Source organism: Rhinolophus sinicus, linkage group LG11 (genome assembly GCF_036562045.2).
Source record: "Rhinolophus sinicus isolate RSC01 linkage group LG11, ASM3656204v1, whole genome shotgun sequence".
Classification (NCBI taxonomy): Eukaryota; Metazoa; Chordata; class Mammalia; order Chiroptera; family Rhinolophidae; genus Rhinolophus; species Rhinolophus sinicus.
The window spans coordinates 12,534,933-12,556,310 of NC_133760.1; the positions used below are offsets into that span (position 1 = coordinate 12,534,933).

Consider the following 21,378-nt stretch of genomic DNA (forward strand, 5'->3'; position numbering starts at 1 on the left):
CCACCAGCTCACACTTAAGATAGTTTGCATCTGGTTTACATTCAGCCCCAGGCCCTGAAGGTGGAGGGGGGTCCCCTGGGTCCCAAGGCAAGCTGCCCCTCAAGGCTCTCAGGACCCAGGGGACAGGGGGTGGAGCCGGCTGTGCAGCCGGGCTGGGGCAGGAAGCGAGAGTGGGGAAGGGGGAGGCCACAGCCGGTGGAGGCAAGGCGGGTGCAGGGCGTGTGGGGAGGGAGGGAGGTGCCAGCACTTGAGCCCTGAGGCCCTGCTGGCCCCTGGGCGCAGGCCCAGCTCCAGCCCCCAGGAATGGACCTCGTGGACCCGGACATCTTTAATAGGGATCCCCGGGACCACTATGACCTGCTGCAGCGGCTGGGTGGCGGCACCTATGGGGAAGTCTTCAAGGTGAGGACCCTCCTATCACCCTCCAACTAGTGACCTTTGGGGTGAGGCCCAAGAAGGGAAGGGGATGTGAGAGGGTCCCAGTCCTTGTCGTTGGCTCAAGGATGCTGAGGAGGAATTCAGGGGAATGGAGCCTGTCTGACTGCCAACTTCCCCTTTACAAGGCTCGAGACAAGGTGAAAGGGGACCTGGTGGCACTGAAGATGGTGAAGATGGAGCCTGGTGAGGAGAGAACCCAGGAGCTCCTTCCCCACCCCCACCCCCACCTCCTGGGACACTGGGATTGTCCCCATACTCCCACCCTGCAGTGGCCTTTTCTCTCCTGCCCCTCCTCACAGACGACGACGTTTCCACACTTCAGAAGGAAATCCTCATCTTGAAAACTTGCCGGCACGCCAACATCGTGGCCTACCACGGGAGTTATCTCTGGTGATGTGCCTCACACCTGCCCTAGGACCCAGCCCAGCCCCTACCCCAGCACTCCCATTCCTGACCAGAGTACTCCCTGACCCGATCTCCAATCCTGGACCCCCATTTTTACTGGGGCATCCCTAACTTGATCCCCAGTCCAAACTCCCACTTTTCTGAACAGAACACCCCCTAATCTAACCCTCAATTCAGAACTCCCATTTCTGATCATGGGTCCCCAAAATTGATCTCTTTATAGTAACCAAATCTGAAACTTAGTTTCCTAAAACTGATCTTTCATCATCCTGCCCTTCGGATCCCCGTTTCCCTCTCTGCTCTTTCAATATGAACCCCTAAATTCCTTGACCCTCAATTTAATATCCCAGATGCCCCAATAATGACCTCTGTCCCCCAGACCTGGCACCTTGGGCCTCTGTGTCCCTCTGGACCTCCGCAAGTTGTGAGATCTCTGCCCTGTTTCCGAGGTTATCATGGGAAAGTGGAGGGTGCCCTGGGTTAGGAGCCCAAAGACCTGGGTTCAAGCCCAGTTGATCCTGAACATACATTTCCCCTGAGCCTCAACTTCCCATCTATAAAATGGAAGTGGGATCATCCCACTCTGGCAAGGGGAGATAGAGAGATAACAGCTGTTACATTAAAGTTCAGAACAAGACAGTGAGCCAGGGGCTGTCCTATCAATAATAATTTATTACTATTATTGTTATTACTACTCTTGCACTTTTGTAGGTTGCAGAAGCTCTGGATCTGCATGGAATTCTGTGGGGCTGGTTCTCTTCAGGACATCTACCAAGGTGAGAGGACGGGAAAGGGGATCCAGGCAGCTCCCGCCCCTCCAATCCACCTCTCCTGTCTCTCTGTGTTTGTATTGCCTAAGACCGTTTTTTCTGGTCTGTATTTCACACAGTGAGCCCCTCCTCTGGGCCTGGGTCTGGTTGGGAATACTGTGGGACCGAGTGGACCCTGGTCCCTGCCCTCTAGGACCTGACAGTCCAGCCCAATCTTTCTGCATGCAACCATCCCCTCTGTCCACCCCCATCTTCCTCTATGTCTGCATTTTCTCACCGTCTACTCCTGTGTTTGAGTATTTCTGCATTTTTTGGCTATAGTAGGTGCCCACATTTTCATTGAATGAGTGAATGAATATCCGATCCTCTCTCTTGGCCTACCTTTTCACGCTCTTGTGGAATTTGACAGTGGCGGTGGAGTGGGCTTCTGATCACCTCTCAATTTCTGATGCCTACCTCTGTCTTTGACTATCACCCTATGTCCCTCCAGACCAACACTTCAAATGTCAGAAAAGGAATGATTTTATTTAAGAAGTCCTCAGGGGGAAACTGAGGCCCACAGAGAGGAAGTAACTCACACAGCCAGACAGTCAGACCTGTTTTCCGACCACCTCTCTCTGTCATTCCCTCTCCACCCTCTGTATCTCTTTTGAAATGTCTGTCTTCCCACTTTTTGGTCTCTTACCATCTCTTTCTCTGTCTCAGTTTGGATCTGGTCCCGCTTCTGTCTGTCTGTCTGTGTACCCCTGCCTTTTCTCATTTTGCAGAGTCCCATCAACCCCATGTAGAGCCCTCCCATGGCTTCCATTTCCCTCTAAAAAAAGCCCTCATCATGACCCATGAGTCTGACCACCACCGCATCCCAAGCTCAACGACCTCATCTCCTGCCCCGCGTCCACCCACTTTGCTGCTTTCCAAGCCCACCAGACACCCTCCCACCTCCCAGCCTCTGCACCAGATCTTGTTCCTCCTCTGGGTGGAACTGCTCACATCTTCATCCTATCACTTACTCTGTACACAGAGTAGCCTTCACTGACCAGGCTGTGTAACATGTCATCGCCTTCCCATGTATGTTTCCTGTGGTCCTCTTTGTTTTTTAGTATGAGCATCTCCTGTACTGCATATTTTACTTTTTCTGGTTTACTGTTGGCTTCTCCCACTGGAATGCTCTCTCCAGGAGGGCAGGGATCTGTTGCTCTCATCCAGTGCCCACCACAGTGTGTGGCACACAGTAAATACAGAGTAAATGTCTGCTGAATGAATTTCTGTCTCCCTCTGGCCTCTGGTTCCCTGCTGATTCTTTCTTTCGTTGATCACCCCTCCATCTCCCCCACGTACTTGTCCCTTCCTGTATGCCCCTCTGCATGTGGCACCCTCTCTGCTGGTGTGGGCGGGGACCCAGGGCTCCCAGGGCCAGGTTTCCTGGTTCCCAGCCAACACTGCCCTGGGGTGACCTTTGCAGTGACAGGCCCCCTGTCCGAGCTCCAGATTAGCTATGTCTGCCGAGAAGTGCTCCAGGTGAGTGGAGGCCTGGTGGGCCTGGGTGGGGTGGGGCCCTGCTCCAGTCCCCAGCCTCTTACAGCCCCCATGCCCACCCTTCTCCTCAGGGACTGGCCTATCTCCACTCACAGAAGAAGATACACCGGGACATCAAGGTGGTCTAGGGGCAGAAAGGTGGCCGTGGTGGGTGGGGGGCCCAGGAGATGGGAGTGTTATTTGGAAGGTGTAGGGTGGTGTTGAGCTGTGGGGCGGGAACCAAGAGGCAGTGTTGGGCTGGGAATGGTGGTCTCTGCCAGCCGCTAATGCTCCCTCATCCCCAGGGAGCCAACATCCTCATCAATGACTCTGGGGAGGTCAGACTGGGTGAGTGTGGGGGGGAGTTTGCAGAGGGGGCCTGGCTGGGGGCCTGAGGGGACAGGGGACCCCAGGTCACTATGTCTTTTCTCTCTGCCTCCAGCTGACTTTGGTATCTCAGCTCAGATCGGGGCAACGCTGGCTCGACGCCTCTCTTTCATTGGGACACCCTACTGGTGAGGGGTACCCAGCGGGCAGCTAGGGGTGCAGTGGGGAGTAGGGGCTTTTCTACCTTGATCTCTGGAAATCTTCTGGCTCCTTCTCCCTGAATCTGCCTTGCTCTGTTAACATTCTGTCTTCTCTTTGTCTCTCTCTTGAATTTTCCATTTACTTAGGTCTCTCTGGGCCCCTTTCCACCTGTTTCTCTAAGTGTTTGTGTTGATTTGTATCCTGGTCTGTCCCTCCCTATCTGTCGATTTCTGTCTCAGTGTGCAGCTCTTTCTGTCTCTGTGTTTCTATCTCTCTCACTCTCTGTCTCTTCCTCTCCATCTTTATGTTTCTTTCTGCATCTGCCTCTCTCTATGCCTCATCTCCCCTCCCCCCACCTATTCTCCTTCTTACTTTGTCTCTCTCCTCCCTCCAATCCCCACACCAAGGAGCCTCCCCTCCCCCTCCTCCTTGTGTCACCCCTGGCTCTCTGAGAGTCTCTGCCCCCAGGATGGCTCCAGAAGTGGCGGCCGTGGCCCTGAAAGGGGGATACAACGAACTGTGTGACATCTGGTCCCTGGGCATCACAGCCATCGAACTAGCTGAGCTACAGCCACCACTCTTTGATGTGCACCCTCTCAGGTAGGCAAGTGTGGCAGGTCCCCCAGAGCCCAGAGACCCTGCCCAGCCCTGACACTGAATACACCCCCAGCCTGCCTCCCTACATCAAGACCCTCCTATGGGAGAACCCCCCCTTTCTCCAAGCCCAGTCTGACACCCCCCAAGGATCCCCTCAACCCAGAAAGCATTTTCTTCAGCCCTCCACACCAGGAACCCCCAACTCAGCGATCCCCATTTTGAGCCTCCCTCTGGACTGCCATAGCTCTATAGTGTGATAAGAGGTGTCCCCTAGAAGTGGCAGCCCAGTGCATCCTAAAAGCTGCGCCTTATTCTCATTCTGTCCCTCACTTGCTCTTTGCTGACCTCAGTGCTACTGGAGGCCCCTCAGGCCCTCATTGGGAATTTGAACCCCATATTCTCTCCTTACTCTTCTAGAGTTCTCTTCCTCATGACCAAGAGTGGCTACCAGCCCCCTCGGCTAAAGGAGAAAGGCAAATGGTAGGAGAAGGTGATTCAAGGGAGGGTAGAGCCAGGGTTGATTGTCTGATGGCACAGTCTCTGGTCCCTTCTTCCTCCTAAGGTCGGCTGCCTTCCACAACTTTGTCAAAGTCACCCTCACCAAGAGCCCCAAGAAACGACCTGGAGCCACCAAGATGCTCAGTGTAAACCTCCCCGAAGCCCTCGCGATTCTCACCCCAGAATTCCCCAGGGCCACATGACTCCCTAGAGCATTGATGGTTTAGTTCCATAGAACCCCATGGCCCTTTCAAAGTCCCTGGTCCCTGAGAATTCCCCAGCGCCCCCACCAAGACCCTCCAATTTGTATCCCAGACCCTTTCCCAAGATACCCTGAGTTGTTAACACTCACAAATTCCCAAGGGCCTCAAGACCCATTCCTGGTGTCCTCTGGAATTTCAGGAAGCCCAGTCCGCTCTAAGACACCTCTGGAATCCTCCAAGCCCCCCTACCAGGATCACTAAATTCTTTAATCCCTTCAAACTCCTCAGCATTCCCCAGTCACAATTCCCCAGAGTTCCCTGCCTTCTCCCTTGGTTCCCCTAGCCAGGTTCTCAAGCCCCTGTCCCAACCTCTCCCTCCACCCCAGCCCTCTGTCTGATGACACCCTCCTCTCCTCACCCAGCATCAACTGGTGTCCCAGCCAGGGCTAAATAGAGGCCTGATCCTAGATCTTCTTGACAAGCTGAGGAACCCAGGGAAGGGGGCCCCTGTTGGCGAGATTGAAGATGAGGAGCCTGAGGTGAGGGGTCCTGGCTGACAAAAGCCCTGGAACTTCCTGGCCTGCTCAAGCTGTGCCCCTGCTGGAGCGTCTTCCTGCTGCCTCTCTTGGAAGGAAATAGGGGAAGGAGGATGGGGGACTTGGCACAGGGCTGGGGGCACAGAGGTTATGGGAGAGCCCAGGGCTCCAGGCTGGGCCCGCAGGGTGGTGGGACTGCTGGAGGCCATGGCCTGAGGCAGCTGTCGCTCTGCCCAGCCACCCCCTGCCATCCCTCGGAGGATCAGATCCACCCACGGCTCCAGCTCTCTGGGGATTCCAGATGCAGACTGCCGTCGTGAGTAGAGTCCTCAAGCTTGGGGACACCTGGCCCTATAATAGATCCAAGAGACCCTCTTCACCCCCGCATCACTCATCACTTCCAAACAGACCTTCAGAGACCCCCATTACCATCTGACCCACAAGATACCTCAGAGAACCTCATCACCCTGACCTACAAGGTGACTGTAGAGACCCCACCTTTCTGACCTGCAAATAGACCCTGTGAAACTTCTCGTCACTGCTCTTACCCCCAAAGAGACCTCAGATACATGGCAGACGCCTGATACCCAAATGGAACCTGAAAATGAACACTCTATCACTACTTTGAGCCCCCACTTCCCTGATCCCAAACCCTGAGACCTCTGTAAATCAAGATCCCTCTCCTTCAGGGACAGCTCCAATCCTAAGGGCCCGACTCCAAAGCCCCCAGTTTTACTTTGTATTTCTCAGTCCATCTCCCCAGTTCACTGTGTTACCTCTCCACCCCACCCCCTTCCAGGACGGCACATGGAATTCAGGAAGCTCAGAGGAATAGAGACCAGACCCGCAACTGACAGTGTGAGATGCCACCCCCACCCCCGCTCTCCCCAGATGCCCTCCCCTTCTTCTAGGCCACTGCTTACGCTTTACTATCCCACAGGCTCACCTACAGCCCCCTGGAGACTTCAGGAGCAGCAGTCCTAGGTCAGGGACCCTTAGGCTGGGAGGGGAGGGTGTTGGGATAAGTGGGAACCGCCTGACCTCATGCCTGTCACACCTCAGGAGGAACTTATCAGAGTCTGACGATGACTACGACGACGTGGACATGTAAGCGTGGCCGGGCCTCAGCGCTTCAGCTCCTCACCCAACCCCGCCTTCCTACAACCCTCACCTTGCTTCCATCTTGACCCCAACTTCAGCCTTTACTTTCCTTCCACCACCCATCCCATGACCCAATCTCACCCCTCCTTCCTCCCCAAACCCTGTTCCCTAACCCCACCCAACCTCAACCCTTTACTTTTCTTCACCTCAGACCCCTGACTTCCAAGCCCACCCCAATTCCAGCCCCCCACCTTCCTTCCATCTCATATGACCTTTGACCTGACTCCCAACTTCAGCTCCCACCTAGCCTCAACCCCAGTTCCTTCCAGAATGTCCTCCAGCCTGAGCTCTTTCCCCATCTATCCAGCTCAGCCCTGGACCCTCCGCCACATCTCAGCCCCCAGCTCCTCCCAGATGTTGCTCCAAACCCCAGACCTCAACCACAGGCCTTCATCTTTCCTCATCTTCTCACACAACCTCAGATTGAACATTGGCCCCTGGGAATTTCCCCCATACCCGACCTTTGACCTTAGACCCCATCCTCAACCCCGTCAGTCAGCCCCGAGGCTTCAGGGCCCACATTGTATCTGTAATGGGCTCACATGAGAACCTAACCCCTAGGAGCTCATATGATCTGTGTTACTAGGTGGCCATGAAAATTTAGACTTGATGCCTTCTCAGCACTTGATCTCTAAAAGCTGCTGGTACTATTGTCATCATGATTATTTGTCCTTTAGGCCTCAGCTCCAGCCTAGACCAAGTCACCCCTGACCCTTCTGAGCTCAGACCTCCAGCCCTGAACTACCCTGTTCTTGTTCCCACACCCCCACCTGCTTATCCATCTTTCTCTTTTAGCCCTACCCTTGCAGAGGACACACCTCCTCCGCTGCCCCCCAAGGTAATGCCCTGAACCAGAGCTGGAGGGCGGGGGGTTCAGGGTGCTGGAGTGCTGGGCGCTTTAAGGCTGGAGTCTGGGACACCGGGTCCCTTGAAGTCTGGGAGATGGGATGAGAGCACGTTGGGATCAGAAGCGGCCTCGCTGAACCTAGGGGTCCAATTCAAAATATTTAGCTTGATGGACACTGGTCAGTAGCTGGTGCGCCCAGATCCAACCCTTTAACTGCTGGAGTATGTTGATGTTGGGGTGATTAGAGGGGAAGGCTGGAACCATGGTAGGACATTGTGGGGCGACCAAATGTCAGTTCTGACGCAGGCAGTGTTGGGATGGCAGGGTGCCCTCTCTCTGGTATCATCTAATGTACTATCCACCCTTCTCTGTCTCCAAAGCCCAAGTTCCGTTCTCCATCAGACGACGGTCCCGGGGGGACTGGGGAGGATGGGCAGTTGAGCCCTGGCGTGCTGGTCCGGTGTGCGAGTGGCCCTCCTCCACGCACCCCTCATCTTGGGCCTCCCCCAGTCACCCGAAGCCCTCATCTAACTGCCCATTCAGGTAATGGGGCAGGCTGGGGTGGGAGGTGGGCAGAGGTGGGGGGGGTCCTTGGGGCTGATTTCCCCCCACCCTGTTTCAGAACCCTCACTCTGGAACCCACCCCCCCGGGAGCCTGACCAGCCCCCACTGTTGCCCCCCAAGACGGAAAAGATGAAGAGAAAGGTGAAGCCAGCTATGCTGAGAACTCACACCTCTGGATGGGGCTGTGGACGCCCAGTAGGGGTGGGGGTGGCAGTGGGAAAACTATTAATGATAACAGGTGACATTTGTGGAGCAGTTCCTTCCTGCCAGATACTGCTCTCATGCCTATGTGGTGAACACCTTCACAGATAGAGGTATATATCAGAGATAGGTATTATCTCCCATTTCACAGAGGGGGAAACTGAGGCAGAGAGGGATATGTAGCTTGCCAAGGTCATAAACCTTTGAGGAGGCACAGGCAGGATTTGAACCCTGGCACTCTTGCTCCAGAGTCTTAACCATTGCACGTTTCTGTTTCTTCCTCCCTTTTGCTGGCTCTCCTGCTCTGCTCTCCATGGCCTGCCTAGGGATGTGCCCTTCTTGTAAAGTTGTTCAACGGCTGCCCCCTCCGGATCCACAGCACAGCTGCCTGGACGCACCCCTCTACCAAGGGTGGGCATTCAGGAGGGTCACGGAGAGCGTGGGGAGATGGGGAGGGATCTTAATGGAAGGCGCAAAGGCAGGGACTGGGGAGGGTCATTACAGGGTGGGGAATGGCAGAGCTGAGGCAGGGGCAGAGCCTGGAGTTACAGTTGGGGTTTAGGGGTCAAAGGTGGGTAGAGGGAAGAGGAGTTTGAGAGTGAAAACTAGGAAAATTAGAGTATCAGATACAGCAGAAAGGTCAGAGTTTGGGGTACAAGATGGGGACAGTTGAACTGTGTTAACCTCAGTTGTAGATTAACAGTAGAGAGGCTGGAGTCAGCGTTTGGGGGTCAGGAATTTTAGGGATTAGAATGCAGCAGAAAAGGATGGAGTCTGGGGATCAAAGATGTGGAGACAAGATCAGTGAGGGGTAAATGTTAAACAGACTAGAGTTTGGGGAGGGTCACACTGGACAGAAAAAGCTGTATTTAGTTGGGGTCTGAATTTGAAGGTCATTGTTGAGACAGGATTAGCCTCCAGGGACCAGAACTGGGGAGGGAGAAAGAGGACTAGAACTTAGAGGGCTATTTGAGGACACATGTGTAATGTTTGGGTCAGCACTCAGGGGACAGAGGGTCTGGATTTGCAGGTCAAAGATAGAAGAACCACCAGAAGGTAGGAAGTCACAGGTAGGTGAGAATGAGACCAGCTAAGGGACTAGGTCAGGGTTTTGATTCAGATTTGGGGAAACAGAGGCTGGGAGTATTGAGGTGGGGGTGAGAGTTAGAGAAGTTTGAGGTCAGACAGCTGGGGTCTAGGAGGTCCCGCAAGATGAAGCAGGTCCCAGCGTACTCATGTCTGCCCCCTCCCCAGACCAGCATCTGATTCTGGGGGCAGAGGAAGGCATTTTCATCTTGAACCGGAATGATCAGGAGGCCACCCTGGAGATGGTGAGGGACAGCACCCAGGGTGCGCTGAGGATGGGGGGCTGGAGTTGGGGATTGCTGGGGTCTTACAGGAACCATCTCCCCCACTCTCTGCAGCTGTTTTCTAGCCGGACTACCTGGATGTACTCCATCAACAATGTCCTCATGTCTCTCTCAGGTCTGGCTGTGGGGTGGGTGGGAGAGGTGGGGGCCAGAAGTTAAGGCGTCAGGAGGCTGGGAGTTAGATGGGCACAGCTGGAAAAAAACTTAGGATCCCTTCGCAGAGCCCATGGTTCAAATCACAGCCACTGTTTCACTGTGGAACTTGGGGCAAGAGACTTCTGCTCCCTGAGCCTCAGTTTTCCCATCTATAAAATGGGGCTCACAATAGTCCCCACCTCTCAAGTCAGTTTTGAGGGAATTTCCACAATCAGTTAGTCTTTAAATTTCTTTGATGTTCAGAGGACAATTAGTACTTATCCCACACTTTAATAAGAGAGTGAGCAAGTTATAGATTAAAATTTTGTATCATTGTTTTATAAACATTTTGTGTAAAAGAATTTCTAATGTATGGGAAAACGCCAAGCCAAATGGGATTCATGAGCTAGTTAATATTACATCTGTGATGACAAACTTTAAAATAATTTCTAGATAGGTTTCTTCTTAAATTTTGTAATGTGTGTAACTTCATCTGACTGGTTAAATGCCTGTACTTTCTCATGTGGCTACAAATACCAAAGGGTAGGGAATGTATTTATTTTACTCACCACTGTTCACCAGAGCCAAGCAGAGTGCCTGACCTACAGTGGGTGTTTAAAATATATAAGTGAAACATGAATAAATGAAAAGTTCTTGAGACTTGAAAATTTCAGACCAAGCGATAGGGCTGAGTGAAGCTAAGGGGGAAACGTGGGAGTGTCCAGTGTTCTATAACTGCCTGCTTCCCTCTACATATACACACACTGCAGGAAAGACCCCCCACCTGTATTCTCATAGCATTCTGGGCCTGCTGGAACGGAAGGAGACCAGAGCAGGAAGCCCCATCGCTCACATAAGTCCCCACCGGCTACTGGCAAGGTACCAGCCCCCAATGGTACCACAAACCCTTGTAATCCCCCCTTTCTGCCTACCTTCCATTCACGCCTACCTTCTTCTGTAGGAAGAACATGGTCTCCATCAAGATCCAGGACACAAAAGGCTGCCGGGCGTGCTGTGTGGGTGAGAGAGAACCCCCTGGGTGGGCAGAGAGGGGCTGAGCCAGGGGCGGGGCTTGGGCTGCATCCACCCGAGAGGGTTGCAGAGTTAAGGCCGGGCGTCCTGAGCCCGGGGAAAGATGTGTGACCTTCTGGGGAGCGAGAAAGGGAAGAGAGGATTGACTCTAACGGATCCTTATCCATCCCCACAGCGGAGGGCGCGAGCTCCGGGGGCCCATTCCTGTGCGGGGCGTTGGAGACCTCTGTGGTTCTGCTTCAGTGGTACCAGCCCATGAACAAGTTCCTGCTGGTCCGGGTAGGGAGCCTGCTTAGGCTGGCTTCGGTGGAGAGCTCCAAGAAACCCCTCTTTCACTCGAGGCCCCGCCCCAATCTCCCTCAAGGTTCTTCCCACTTGCTGTCGGCGCTAGACGCTCCACCTTCTGAGGTCTTCCCAATGCTTGAGCTCCGCCCCTCACCCCTGGCCTAACTATTCTTCAGGCCCTATGCCCCACCTCAAACCCCCACATCCGTATCTAAAGAGAACTCACTCGGGTCTTTTGAGTCTCTAACGAGACTTTGCTACTTTTGAGGCCACGCCCCCCGGAGGGGTCCTGCCTATCAGTCACCAGGGAGCACGTCCCCAAACGGGAGCCAAGCCCACTCTGAGGCCACACCGGTCCCTTTCTAAGGCGGCACCACCCTCTGAGGCTTCAACCCCTGAAATTTCTAGATGGCACCTCCCAAGACTGAGAGCCCAGAAAATACTTGGGAAGCCCCATGCCCACTCTTCCAAGGCCACGCTCTCAGGCCCCGCCCCAAGCCTCTGAGCGCGCCCCTCCCTGTGTGCTCCGCAGCAAGTGCTGTTCCCGCTACCCACGCCTCTGCCTGTGTTCGCGCTGCTGACCGGGCCAGGCTCCGAGCTGCCCGCGGTGTGCATCGGCGTGAGCCCCGGGCGGCCAGCGAAATCGGTGCTCTTCCACACTGTGCGCTTCGGCGCGCTCTCCTGCTGGCTGGGCGAGACGAGCACGCGTGAGTGGGGCAGGGTCTCGCTGGGGGCGCGGCTGCTGGAATAGGTGGGTCTAGGTGGCTGGGCGGTGCTTCGCCTGGCGTAATTGGGAAGGGGGTTGAACCTGAAGTTGGGGCGCGGCAGGGAGGAAGGCAGGTATGAAAAATTGGTGAGATCGACAACGGGGCGGGGCCTCTAAGATGGGCGGGGTTTAGCCTACTTGCTTGGGAATGGAGAAGGTACTTAGCGGAGGAAGGAGGAACCGGGCGGAATTGGTTCTTGAAGCCCCTTCTCTCAAACAGAGCACAAGGGACCAGTACAGGTGACCCAGGTAGAGGAAGACAAGGTGATGGTGTTGATGGACGGTAAGGACCCTTCTCCCTGTCTTTCCCTCACTGTTCCTGGATCCCCGACTCCCAGAAACGCTGAGCCCCTCCAAGCCTTGCCCCGTCCTACTTTGCTTCTCACACTGAATTTATTATCCAATCCCTCGGTAACCTTGCAAGCCCCGCTTTGTAAGCCCTCTCTCTTCCCCCTTCTAGGATCTCTGAAGCTGGTGACTCCGGAGGGAGCCCCAGTCCGTGGCCTTCGAACTCCTGAGATCCCCATGACTGAAGCCGTGGAGGCCGTGGGTACGTGCAGGGATGGGAGGGCCGGGGGTCCAGAGTGGAGGCGCAAGTGATACCGAACAGTAACAGGCACTGCTTTCCTCCTAGCTATGGTCGGTGGGCGGCTCCAGGCCTTCTGGAAGCATGGGGTGCAGGTGTGGGCTCCAGGCTCTGACCAGGTATGTTCCTCCATCCCAAGGCCCACAACCCGCCCCTCCCACCTCAGTCCTCTCATTCACGAGATGGACGGGGAGAACTGAGTCAGAGTGTGAAGTCGGGGAGGAGAAGCTTCCCCCAGTTTCAGTTCAGACAGGTCCCCTTCTCTACCCCAGGATCTCTTGGGTCCAGAGTTTATCCCAGGCCAGTGTGACCTTGTGCAAGGGACTTTGCTTCTCTCCGAGCCTGTCTGCCAACTATAAAATGGGGATTACTATAGAGACATGTGGGTTAAGAGCATGGACCAGACTGCCTGGGTTGGAATCCAGCTGAGAGATTTTAGGCAAATGACTTAATCTTCCTGTGCCTTAGTTTTCTCATCTGGAAAATAGAACGAAAAATGGTGCTTAGGTCATAGACTACCATGTGTCCTACTCTGCCCTTACATGTTTGTATTGTATTTTACCTTCAAGATCACCTATTAGGTAGGTGCTATGATTTCATAGGTTAGTAATATGAGGCACAGAGAGGTTAACTAACTTGCTTGGTGAGTGGTGTTGACAAGAATGATTATTTCTGGACGTGAGGATAAACGTTCAGAAAACTCCCCCTGCTCTGTTTAAGGGAGAGGGAGGAGTCTTCTAGATGCTGACACACACATCTTTTCCCCCAGCTACTGCAGGAGCTGAGAGACCCCACGCTCACCTTCCGTCTGCTTGGCTCCCCCAGGTACAGACTTGGAGAAGGGGACAGGGGACCTGGGAGGGGAGCTTCTGTTCTGGAGAGGGCCTCCTGCGCTGTCCCCAGACACCTTATCTTTGTCATGGACATTCTTTTACCTGTTCACCCTGCTTCCACCCCTATAGTCCGTTCCCCACACAGCACCCAAGGGGCTATTTTCATTTTTAATTTTAACTTTTTACTTTGACATAACTTTAAACTCACAGAGAAATTGCAAAAATAAATTTTAAAATCTGTATCCCCTTCACCCAGATTCCCTAGATGTTAACTTTCTTTTTAACCACATTTGCTTTATTTTTCTCATACATACGTAATTTTTTTTTGACTATGTGGGTGTGAATTGCAGACATGATGTCCTTTTACCCCTAAATTCTTCAGTGTATGTTTACTAAATCAAGGAAGGACAAACCACAGTGCAGCTGTCAATATTAAGAAAATAACACCGAGACACCACTACCTTCTAATCCATGCACCCATTCAAGTCTCACCAGTTGTCCCAATGATACTCTTTATAACCAAAAAATACTTTTTTTTTTCTGGCCCAGGATACAATCCAGGACGATGGGTTCATGTTTTTTTAGTCTTTGGCCTGGAACACTTCTTCAGACTTTGTTTTTCATGACCTGACACTCTTGAAGAGTGTAGGAAAGTTGTTTTACAGAATGTCCCTGAATTGGGTCTGAGGTTTCCAGGTTAAGCATTTTGGGCGAGAGTAACACCGAAGTGATGGTGTGTCCTTCACAGCGCATTCAATCAGGAGGCACATATCCGTTTGTCTTACCACTGGTGATGTTACCTTTGATCATTTGGTTAAGGTGCAGTCAGCCAGGTTTCTCCACTAGAAAGTTACTCTGTTTTCCTTTGTATTAATAAGTACAGTAGTCCCCCCTTATCTGCAGGGAATATGTTTCAAGACCCCCAGTCCTGAAACCACAGAGCATATCAAATCCTATATATGCTGTTTTTTTCCTACACATACATACATACTTTTGATCAAGTTTAAATTATAAATTAGGCACAGTAAGAGAGTAACAACAATAACCAATAATGACAGAACAATGATAACAATATACTATAGTAAGTTACATGAATGTGGTCTCTCAAAATATATTGTCCTGTACTCACCCTTCTTGTGATGATGTGAGATGACAGAATGACTATGTGATGGGATGAAGTGAGGTGAATGATGTAGGCACTGTGATGCAGCGTTAGGCTCCTATAAGGGTTCAATGAACACAAGTACTGTGATTCTGAGACAGCTGATCTGATCATGGGGAATGCTACTAAGTGACTAATGGGAGGGTAGCATATACAGAGTGGAAACGCTGGACCAAGAGGGGTGATTTACATCCCAGGTGGGACAGAGCAGGACAGCACAAGATTTCATCATGCTACTTAGAATGGCATGCAATTGAAAAGTTATGAATTGTTTCTGAAATTTTCCATTTAATATCTTTGGACTGTGGTTGACCACGGGTAACTGAAACCTTGGAGAGTGAAACTGCAGATTGTGAGGAGAAAAACTACTATATCTTTTGGGATGATTTTCTGAGACTGTAAATATCTTGTTTCTCAATCAGACTTTCACCTACTAGTTTTAGCATCTATTGGTGACTTTTGCCTGAATCTATTGTTCAGGCATGGTTACTAAATGGTGATTTTCTATTTGTATCATTCCTTCTATATTTATTAGTTGGCATTCTACTGTAGGGAAGAGCTGTCCTTTCTCCACCACTTATGTATATATGTATGTCTTTCAGCATAGTCTCATAGATTTCCATTTTAGTCTATAGATTATAATCTATTACTGTTATTATTTATTTTTAGGCACATATACTCCCAGGTTTAGCCAGTGAGAGACCCTTCAACAATCCCCGTGGCTTTCTGACATGCCAAAGGGGTCTTTTAAGTTCCAAATCTGAATTTGTCACTCTCCCCATTTAAAACCCTCCTGTGGCTTCAAGATAAATATCCATTTCTGGTTACATCCCACAAGACCATGACTTCTGTAGCCAAGCCCCAGGCTCTCTGCCACCTCAAGGCCTTGCAAAGGTTCTCTCTACCCAGAACAGTGTTCCCTGCCATTTCACCAAGTTCCCTCCTGAGCCTTTTTCAGGCTCTACCATCCATTCTTTAAGGGCACGTTGCCTAATCCCTTGGGCTAGGGTGTCCCTGCTGTGTGCTCCATGCTTCTTTGCACTCATGTAATTGGTCTCCCACTCTAGATTGAGCTCCCCAAGGGCAGGAACCATCTCTGCTCATTCACTGCTTTTGCCCAGCATTATGCTGGCACAGCCTCTATTGCCTCCTTTATGAATGAATGAATGAATGAATGAATGAATGAATGAATGAATGAATGAATACATGAACAAATGGACCAATCTCTCTCTTCCTTTCCCAGGCCTGTGGTGGTGGAGACACGCCCAGCAGATGATCCTACTGCCCCCAGCAACCTCTACATCCAGGAATGAGTCCCTGGGGGTGTTAGGAACCAGTCTCTGCACCCTCCCCAACGGACACACGTCAGTGCTCATGACATACCTGTTTCCCAATAAACATGCCTTCAGCCTCTGATGTCATCTTGTTTTTCTGGGGTTGGGGGGAGGGCAGAGTCCCTGGATGCCCATCCACCCCCAAATGTCAACAATCCAACACACTGATGTTAGGGGTGTAGCACAGATTTTATTTCTCCAGTACATGGTCACTCTCCGCTTGGCGCCTTGTGGGGAGGGCTCTGGGGGCTAAGGGGTTTGCTGTGAGAATAAGGCACTTGTGGTGGGGGTGCAGGGCCAGCTGGGGGTGACTCAGCTAAGCTGGTCCTCGTACTGCTTGCGGAAACAGTCACCAGCTGGGAAGAAGTCCCAGCATCTCTCTTGGTACATCTTCCAGACATAAGACTCCTAAGGTTGGGGTATGGGAATAGGAGTGTTGGTCACAGCTTCAAATGCTTGACATTGACATGAGCTTTTTACTGCCACCTGCTGATTGACCTTATACTACAATTCTCCATGTCCCTGCCCATTATCCTCCCATTAATACCCCCTTACCTGACCCGTATGTTCTGTCTCGTCCTTGTTTATCAGGTACATCAGGAAAAACCTGGGGAGGGGAGGGCAGCGGTATACAGGTCAGGACCTTCTCCTGATTGGCTGGCTGGGAATCCACACCTAGAACCACACCCCCTTCCCTAACTGGTCAAGGCCCAGTAGCCCCCCACCCGCTGTTGATGGCCATGCCCCATCCTCCTGATTGGCCAGCAGGGCCACACTCACATGTAATTGGCCAGGTTGTGCTCCTCTAGCGTGTGGGTCTCGAACCCATGCGGTGTGGTATCGAAGTAATCGCTGCCGATGCCGCAGATGAAGCACTTGGTCTGTGGGGGGCAGGAGATATCAGAGTTGCTCAGTTGCCCCCCAGGGTCCCATAATCCCTCTGGGTTGGCCCCAGACTTGACCTACCTCCATATCTTCCTTTACTTGCTCTTGTTGGTCTCGGAGTTCGCCAAAAGCATCAATGATCAGACCTGGAGTGGCAGGGTACAAGTCAGGGCCCAATCTCTGACCCAGTTCTGGCTACCTACCTTTGAGCCTCCCATCCCCCCATCCCTAATCTCACCCTGCTTCCTAAAAATACTAATACCTAGTGTTCACTGAGCACTTAATATGAGCCAGACACTTAACACCTATGAATTGACTTAATTCTCACAACTCTTTGAGGTTAGTATCATTAATATCCCCATTGCACAGATGGAGAAACTGAGGCCCAGAGAGGTGACTTGCCCAAAGTCTTACAGCAGGGAGAGGAGCTGGGGTATGGATCCAGGCGCACTGGATCCGGGACCTGTATTTATTTCTATAGGAGGGCGCAGCTCACAGTGGCCCATGTGGGGATCGAACCGGCAGCGTTGGTACTACCAGCACCACGCTCTAACCAACTGCTCTAACCAGCCACCTCCCCTTGGGCCTGTACTCCTAAAGGAGCTAGTCTGCCTCTGGGCACTGACACTCCCACAACCCCGACCGGCACTGACCCTGGATGATGGCCAGCAGGATGACGATGACAAAGAAGAAGAAGGTGATGTCGAACACCACCCGGTACAGCTCGTATTCATCCCCTGCTGGGTCCTCAATCTCGTCCCCGATGCCCCCACCAGCTCGGACACCCACGTACATGTGAAACAGGTAACACTGTGGGTGGAGGGTGAGAAGCATATTGGTCACACATGAGATCATTCGACATTCACCACGTACTTACCGGGCCCTGGGCTAGGGGGCAGGAGACACAGCGATAACCGAGACAACCCTGGGTCCTGCCCTCACAGGGCTCACAAACATGGCATCAGATAGTGACAGAGCTGTGATAGGGTCAGGGCTGGGATGAGTGAGGAACAGTGTGTTCGGGCTGAGATGGAGGAAGCACAGGCAGTTCTGAAGCTCTGAAAGCCTGAGCCTGGGTGATCAGGCAAGGCTTCCTGGAAGAGAGGACATGTGTGAGCTGGAACTTGAAGGCGGTGTTAGGTGGGAGAGACTGTTCCAGACAGAGAAAGCCGCATGTGCTACGCCACCAGTGGGGAGGAAAAAATATATTTTGCTCCTGTGGGGAACTGAAAGAGGTTCAGCGAAGCTACAAAATAGAGCTCCTGTGAGAAAGAGCAGGAAGAGAGATGAGGTCCAGCCAATGGTCACAGAGGGCTTCTTGTAAGAGGCAGCATTTAAGTTGAAAGGTGAGGGGTCAAGTAAAGGGGTGTGTGTGCATGTAGGGCCAGGGTGGGAAGCAGAAGAATGTCAGAAGCAAAGGGCTTGAGTTGGGAGGAAATACATGGCCTTAGGGGAAGTGAAAGGGGACCAGAAAGCCAGAGTGCAAAAAAGCAAGAAACACTGTGGTAAGACTCAGGCAAGGCTAGGTTCTCCTTGGCTTTGTAAGCCATGGTGAGGGGATTCGGTTTCATCCACATGGCTCTAGGGAGCCACGAGAAATTCTGAGCAGAGTGGGGGACACAGTCTGCCTGGCCCTTGAGAGAGACTGCACACTTGTTCTTTCTGTGTCCCCAGGAAGTGAGAGAACCCAGTTGTGTTGAGTAAGAGCTCAGGCCAGTGGTTATGATGGGAACAAGGCTAGGAGTGGCAAGACCAGGTCTGGTGGGGTCTCAAATATCAGGCTGAGGAGCTGGACTGTGACCTGAGGGCACAGCGCCAGATGACAGACCATCTTCTCAGATAAAGGCCTCACATGAGTCTTTTAACTGTGGTCCATGCCTCTGGTAGGTTAAAGTCAATTTGGGTTATGACCACCATTAGAAGAGAAAATGCAAGCTTGTGCGGCATGCTGGTACTCTGGGGGACACTTTTAATTCTAGATCAGGACAGTAGCTAACATCTGTGTAATCCTTAACACACCAGGCACTATTCTCAGACTTTTAAGTCTTAGATGGTCAGGGAGGACCTCTGAGTCCTAAAAGCAACCCTAGGTTGTAGGTATTGTTACTATACACCCATTTGACGGGGGGGGGGGCGGGGGGGGCGGGCACCAGAGCATGGGGAGGTTGAGAAACCTGTCCTAAACCACAAGGCACAGGCACTTTGCCTGAAAGCCTTTCCAATAATAATAGCTTTAAAGGCTCAGATAACAGTACATCAGAAGCTGGTATTTACTGAGCACTGATTATGTGCCTGGTACTGTTCAAAGTACCTCACAAGTATCGGCTCACTGAAACTTCACAGTTAAGTTTACGAGGCAGGTACTATTATTAACCCCCTTTACAGATGAGAAAACTAAGGGTCAGGGATGGGTAGTCACTGGCCCCAGAGCACTGGGGGAGGGGCTCACCGTCATCATGTCATCACACTTCATGTCAGGCTCATCCTCATCCTCGCTCTTGTTGTAGAACTTGCGGAAGAAGTTGAAGGCCACCACGGTGTACAGGTAGACCACCACTGCCAGGAGGCCGACAGTCATCATCAGCTGGGGGTGGCAGGGGCAGGTCAGCACCGCGGCTCGGCTGGCTCCTCCCCCATGCCCAGCCTTCCTGGCCCTTACCTGGGTTCAGCCCACGTGGCTCCCCCCCACAGTCTCACTACCCACACCCACCCTGGCTCGGTGGCCTAGACTTGCCCCTCCTCACCCCTGCAGCCCAGCCCTCACTCTCCTCCACCCCTACTCAGACTGCCAAGCTCATCCCTGCCAGGGTCACACTTCTCCGTCAGGTCCTCGCCCACCTGTTTCCCATTGTGGGTAACAGAGGAAAGGATGGTGCGCAGAGTCTTGACCCCCATGGCGATGTCCAGGAGGTGGGCAGCAAAGAAGAAGTTGTTGTAGTGTCCCAGGAGGGACATCACCATGTACCAGCCCAGGTACAGGAAAGACTGTGGGACACAGGGTTGGGGGTCAGGGAGCATGTAGAAATTCGAGGGGAGCACTCTGGGACACAGGCCACCCAGGGGGTCTGGCGAGAGGTTGGGAGTGCTCTGGAGGCCAGGGTGCCATCTCTGCTGGGGAGGACTTGAAGGATTGGGAGCACTGTGGGGGAGAAGCCATCCTGGGGAGAGGTGGGGAACACTCCGCAGAGGATGTAGTCTGGAAATTCAAGAGCACTCTGGGCAAAAAGGAGCCTCGGGAGTGTCACAAGGAACCCTAGGATCAGAGGTGCATAGGGGCTTAGGACTCAGTCCCTGGCCCGGGATACGTGGGGGTGGAGCCCCCCCGTGCTCCTAGGGCCGTTTTCCTGCAGGTCCCTCCCCACCTACAGGACCCTCCTCACATTGTCTGTAAAGATGACCCCGAACTTCCAAATCTGGTACTTGATGTCGATGGACATGAGCCTGTGCGGGTGGGGAAGAGGGATGGCCAGATGCCCGAGCGTCAGAGCCTGGCCACACCTGCCTACCCCAGGCCTGTGCAGGGTCTGCCCGGCTCACCAGGTAAGCAGCCCGGGTGGGGGCTCAGGCTTGCGCTCATTGTGGGCTGTGATCTCCAGCGTGGCCAGATCCATGCCCAGCAGTTCGGCGATCCGCTCCCGTCCATAGATATCCCCATGCTTGTCCAGAACCTGTGCAGGACAGCGTGGGGCTGTGAAGACATGGCTGGAGGCGGGACAGCCATGGCCAGCATGGGTGGTTCTGAGGACGTTCTGAACTTTGTGGGAGAAGTTGGGGGTGCATTTTTCTGGAGGAAAGGGCCAAAGCTTTGTTCAGATGTTCAGGGGGAGGGTCCAAAAGTGATAAAGGTCCAGCTGATTCATTAGCCAAATTAATCGAGTGTTTTTTATTAGGTAGGTAGGCAAGGATTGTATATAATTGGGTCCCCTATCATCTAAGAACTTATCTCCTCCCACTCACACCTTCACTCCCTCTGTTCCAGACACCGACCACCTCCTCAAATACAGCAGGCACACTCCTGCCACAGGGCCTTTGTACTGGCTGTTCCCTGGACATTCTTCCCCGAGATTTCCACTTGGCTCACTCCCTCACCTTCTTTTTAATTAGCCTGCCCTTTCCCAAGCACCTTACAACGAAAAGCAACCTCTCTTGGCGAACACACTTATCACCACCTGAACTGCTATCGATATGTTCATTCTCTGTCTTTCCAACTCAAGGTCATAATCACTGCTGTGCTTCCTGCTGGATTCCAGGTTCCTGAAACAGTTCTTGGCACACAGCAGGGGCTCGACATACATTTGTTGAGTGAATAAATGACGGTAACACTTATCTAGTGTTTTCCTATGTGCCAGATACTGCTCACATAGTAGGTTATATAATCTTTACAGCCCTGTGGAGTCGGCCCTATTATTACCTTACTTTGAATATGAGAGCAACTGAGGCACAGAAAGGTTGACACAGCTAGGAGTAGAAAAGCAGGCACTCTGGCTCCAGAGTCTGTGTGCTTAAAAGAGTATGCCTCACTTCCTCCCTCAAAGCTAGTATTCACTGAGTACTTACTCTGTGCCAGGCACTATACTATGCTCGTTACATGTATCATCTCATTACAGAGAGGGAGAGGTGATTATCGTGCCCATTTCCAGATGGGTAAACTGAGGTGCTCCTTGCCCAAAGTTGCACACAAAGCAAGTCCTCGACAGAGCTGGAATAGCCTGGTGGCAGGAAGGGAC

The 21,378-nt window shown here is 52.5% G+C and overlaps 2 protein-coding genes across 11 annotated transcripts in view; one reads left to right on the top strand and one right to left on the bottom strand.

The window, feature by feature from the left end:
- Nucleotides 1–200: 200 nt before the first annotated feature.
- On the top strand, nt 201–15,848 carry MAP4K1 (mitogen-activated protein kinase kinase kinase kinase 1). The gene is made up of 31 exons (XM_019751333.2): nt 201–402; nt 564–621; nt 738–828; nt 1,555–1,619; nt 3,076–3,131; nt 3,221–3,268; nt 3,434–3,476; nt 3,571–3,643; nt 4,125–4,256; nt 4,671–4,733; nt 4,816–4,897; nt 5,377–5,493; nt 5,728–5,806; nt 6,290–6,348; nt 6,431–6,474; nt 6,553–6,597; nt 7,447–7,489; nt 7,879–8,041; nt 8,121–8,203; nt 8,590–8,674; nt 9,518–9,594; nt 9,688–9,748; nt 10,539–10,647; nt 10,730–10,788; nt 10,976–11,079; nt 11,618–11,792; nt 12,072–12,134; nt 12,312–12,401; nt 12,486–12,556; nt 13,207–13,262; nt 15,676–15,848. The coding sequence occupies exons 1-31, from the start codon at nt 304–306 to the stop codon at nt 15,743–15,745; spliced, it is 2,463 nt and encodes an 820-aa protein (XP_019606892.1). The 5' UTR covers nt 201–303; the 3' UTR covers nt 15,746–15,848.
- Nucleotides 15,849–15,936: 88 nt separating this feature from the next.
- RYR1 (ryanodine receptor 1) overlaps nt 15,937–21,378 on the bottom strand; it is a 109,796-nt gene continuing 104,354 nt past the window's right edge. For all 10 annotated transcript variants that reach the window (XM_074314388.1, XM_074314387.1, XM_074314382.1 and 7 more), the window contains 9 exons: nt 20,189–20,319; nt 20,032–20,092; nt 19,490–19,636; nt 19,101–19,235; nt 17,305–17,461; nt 16,733–16,797; nt 16,547–16,647; nt 16,322–16,373; nt 15,937–16,174 (listed from right to left, as the gene is read on the bottom strand). In XM_074314388.1, the coding sequence (XP_074170489.1) occupies nt 16,079–16,174; nt 16,322–16,373; nt 16,547–16,647; nt 16,733–16,797; nt 17,305–17,461; nt 19,101–19,235; nt 19,490–19,636; nt 20,032–20,092; nt 20,189–20,319 (945 nt within the window). In that variant the 3' untranslated portion in view covers nt 15,937–16,078. The remainder of the gene's footprint in view (nt 16,175–16,321; nt 16,374–16,546; nt 16,648–16,732; nt 16,798–17,304; nt 17,462–19,100; nt 19,236–19,489; nt 19,637–20,031; nt 20,093–20,188; nt 20,320–21,378) is intronic.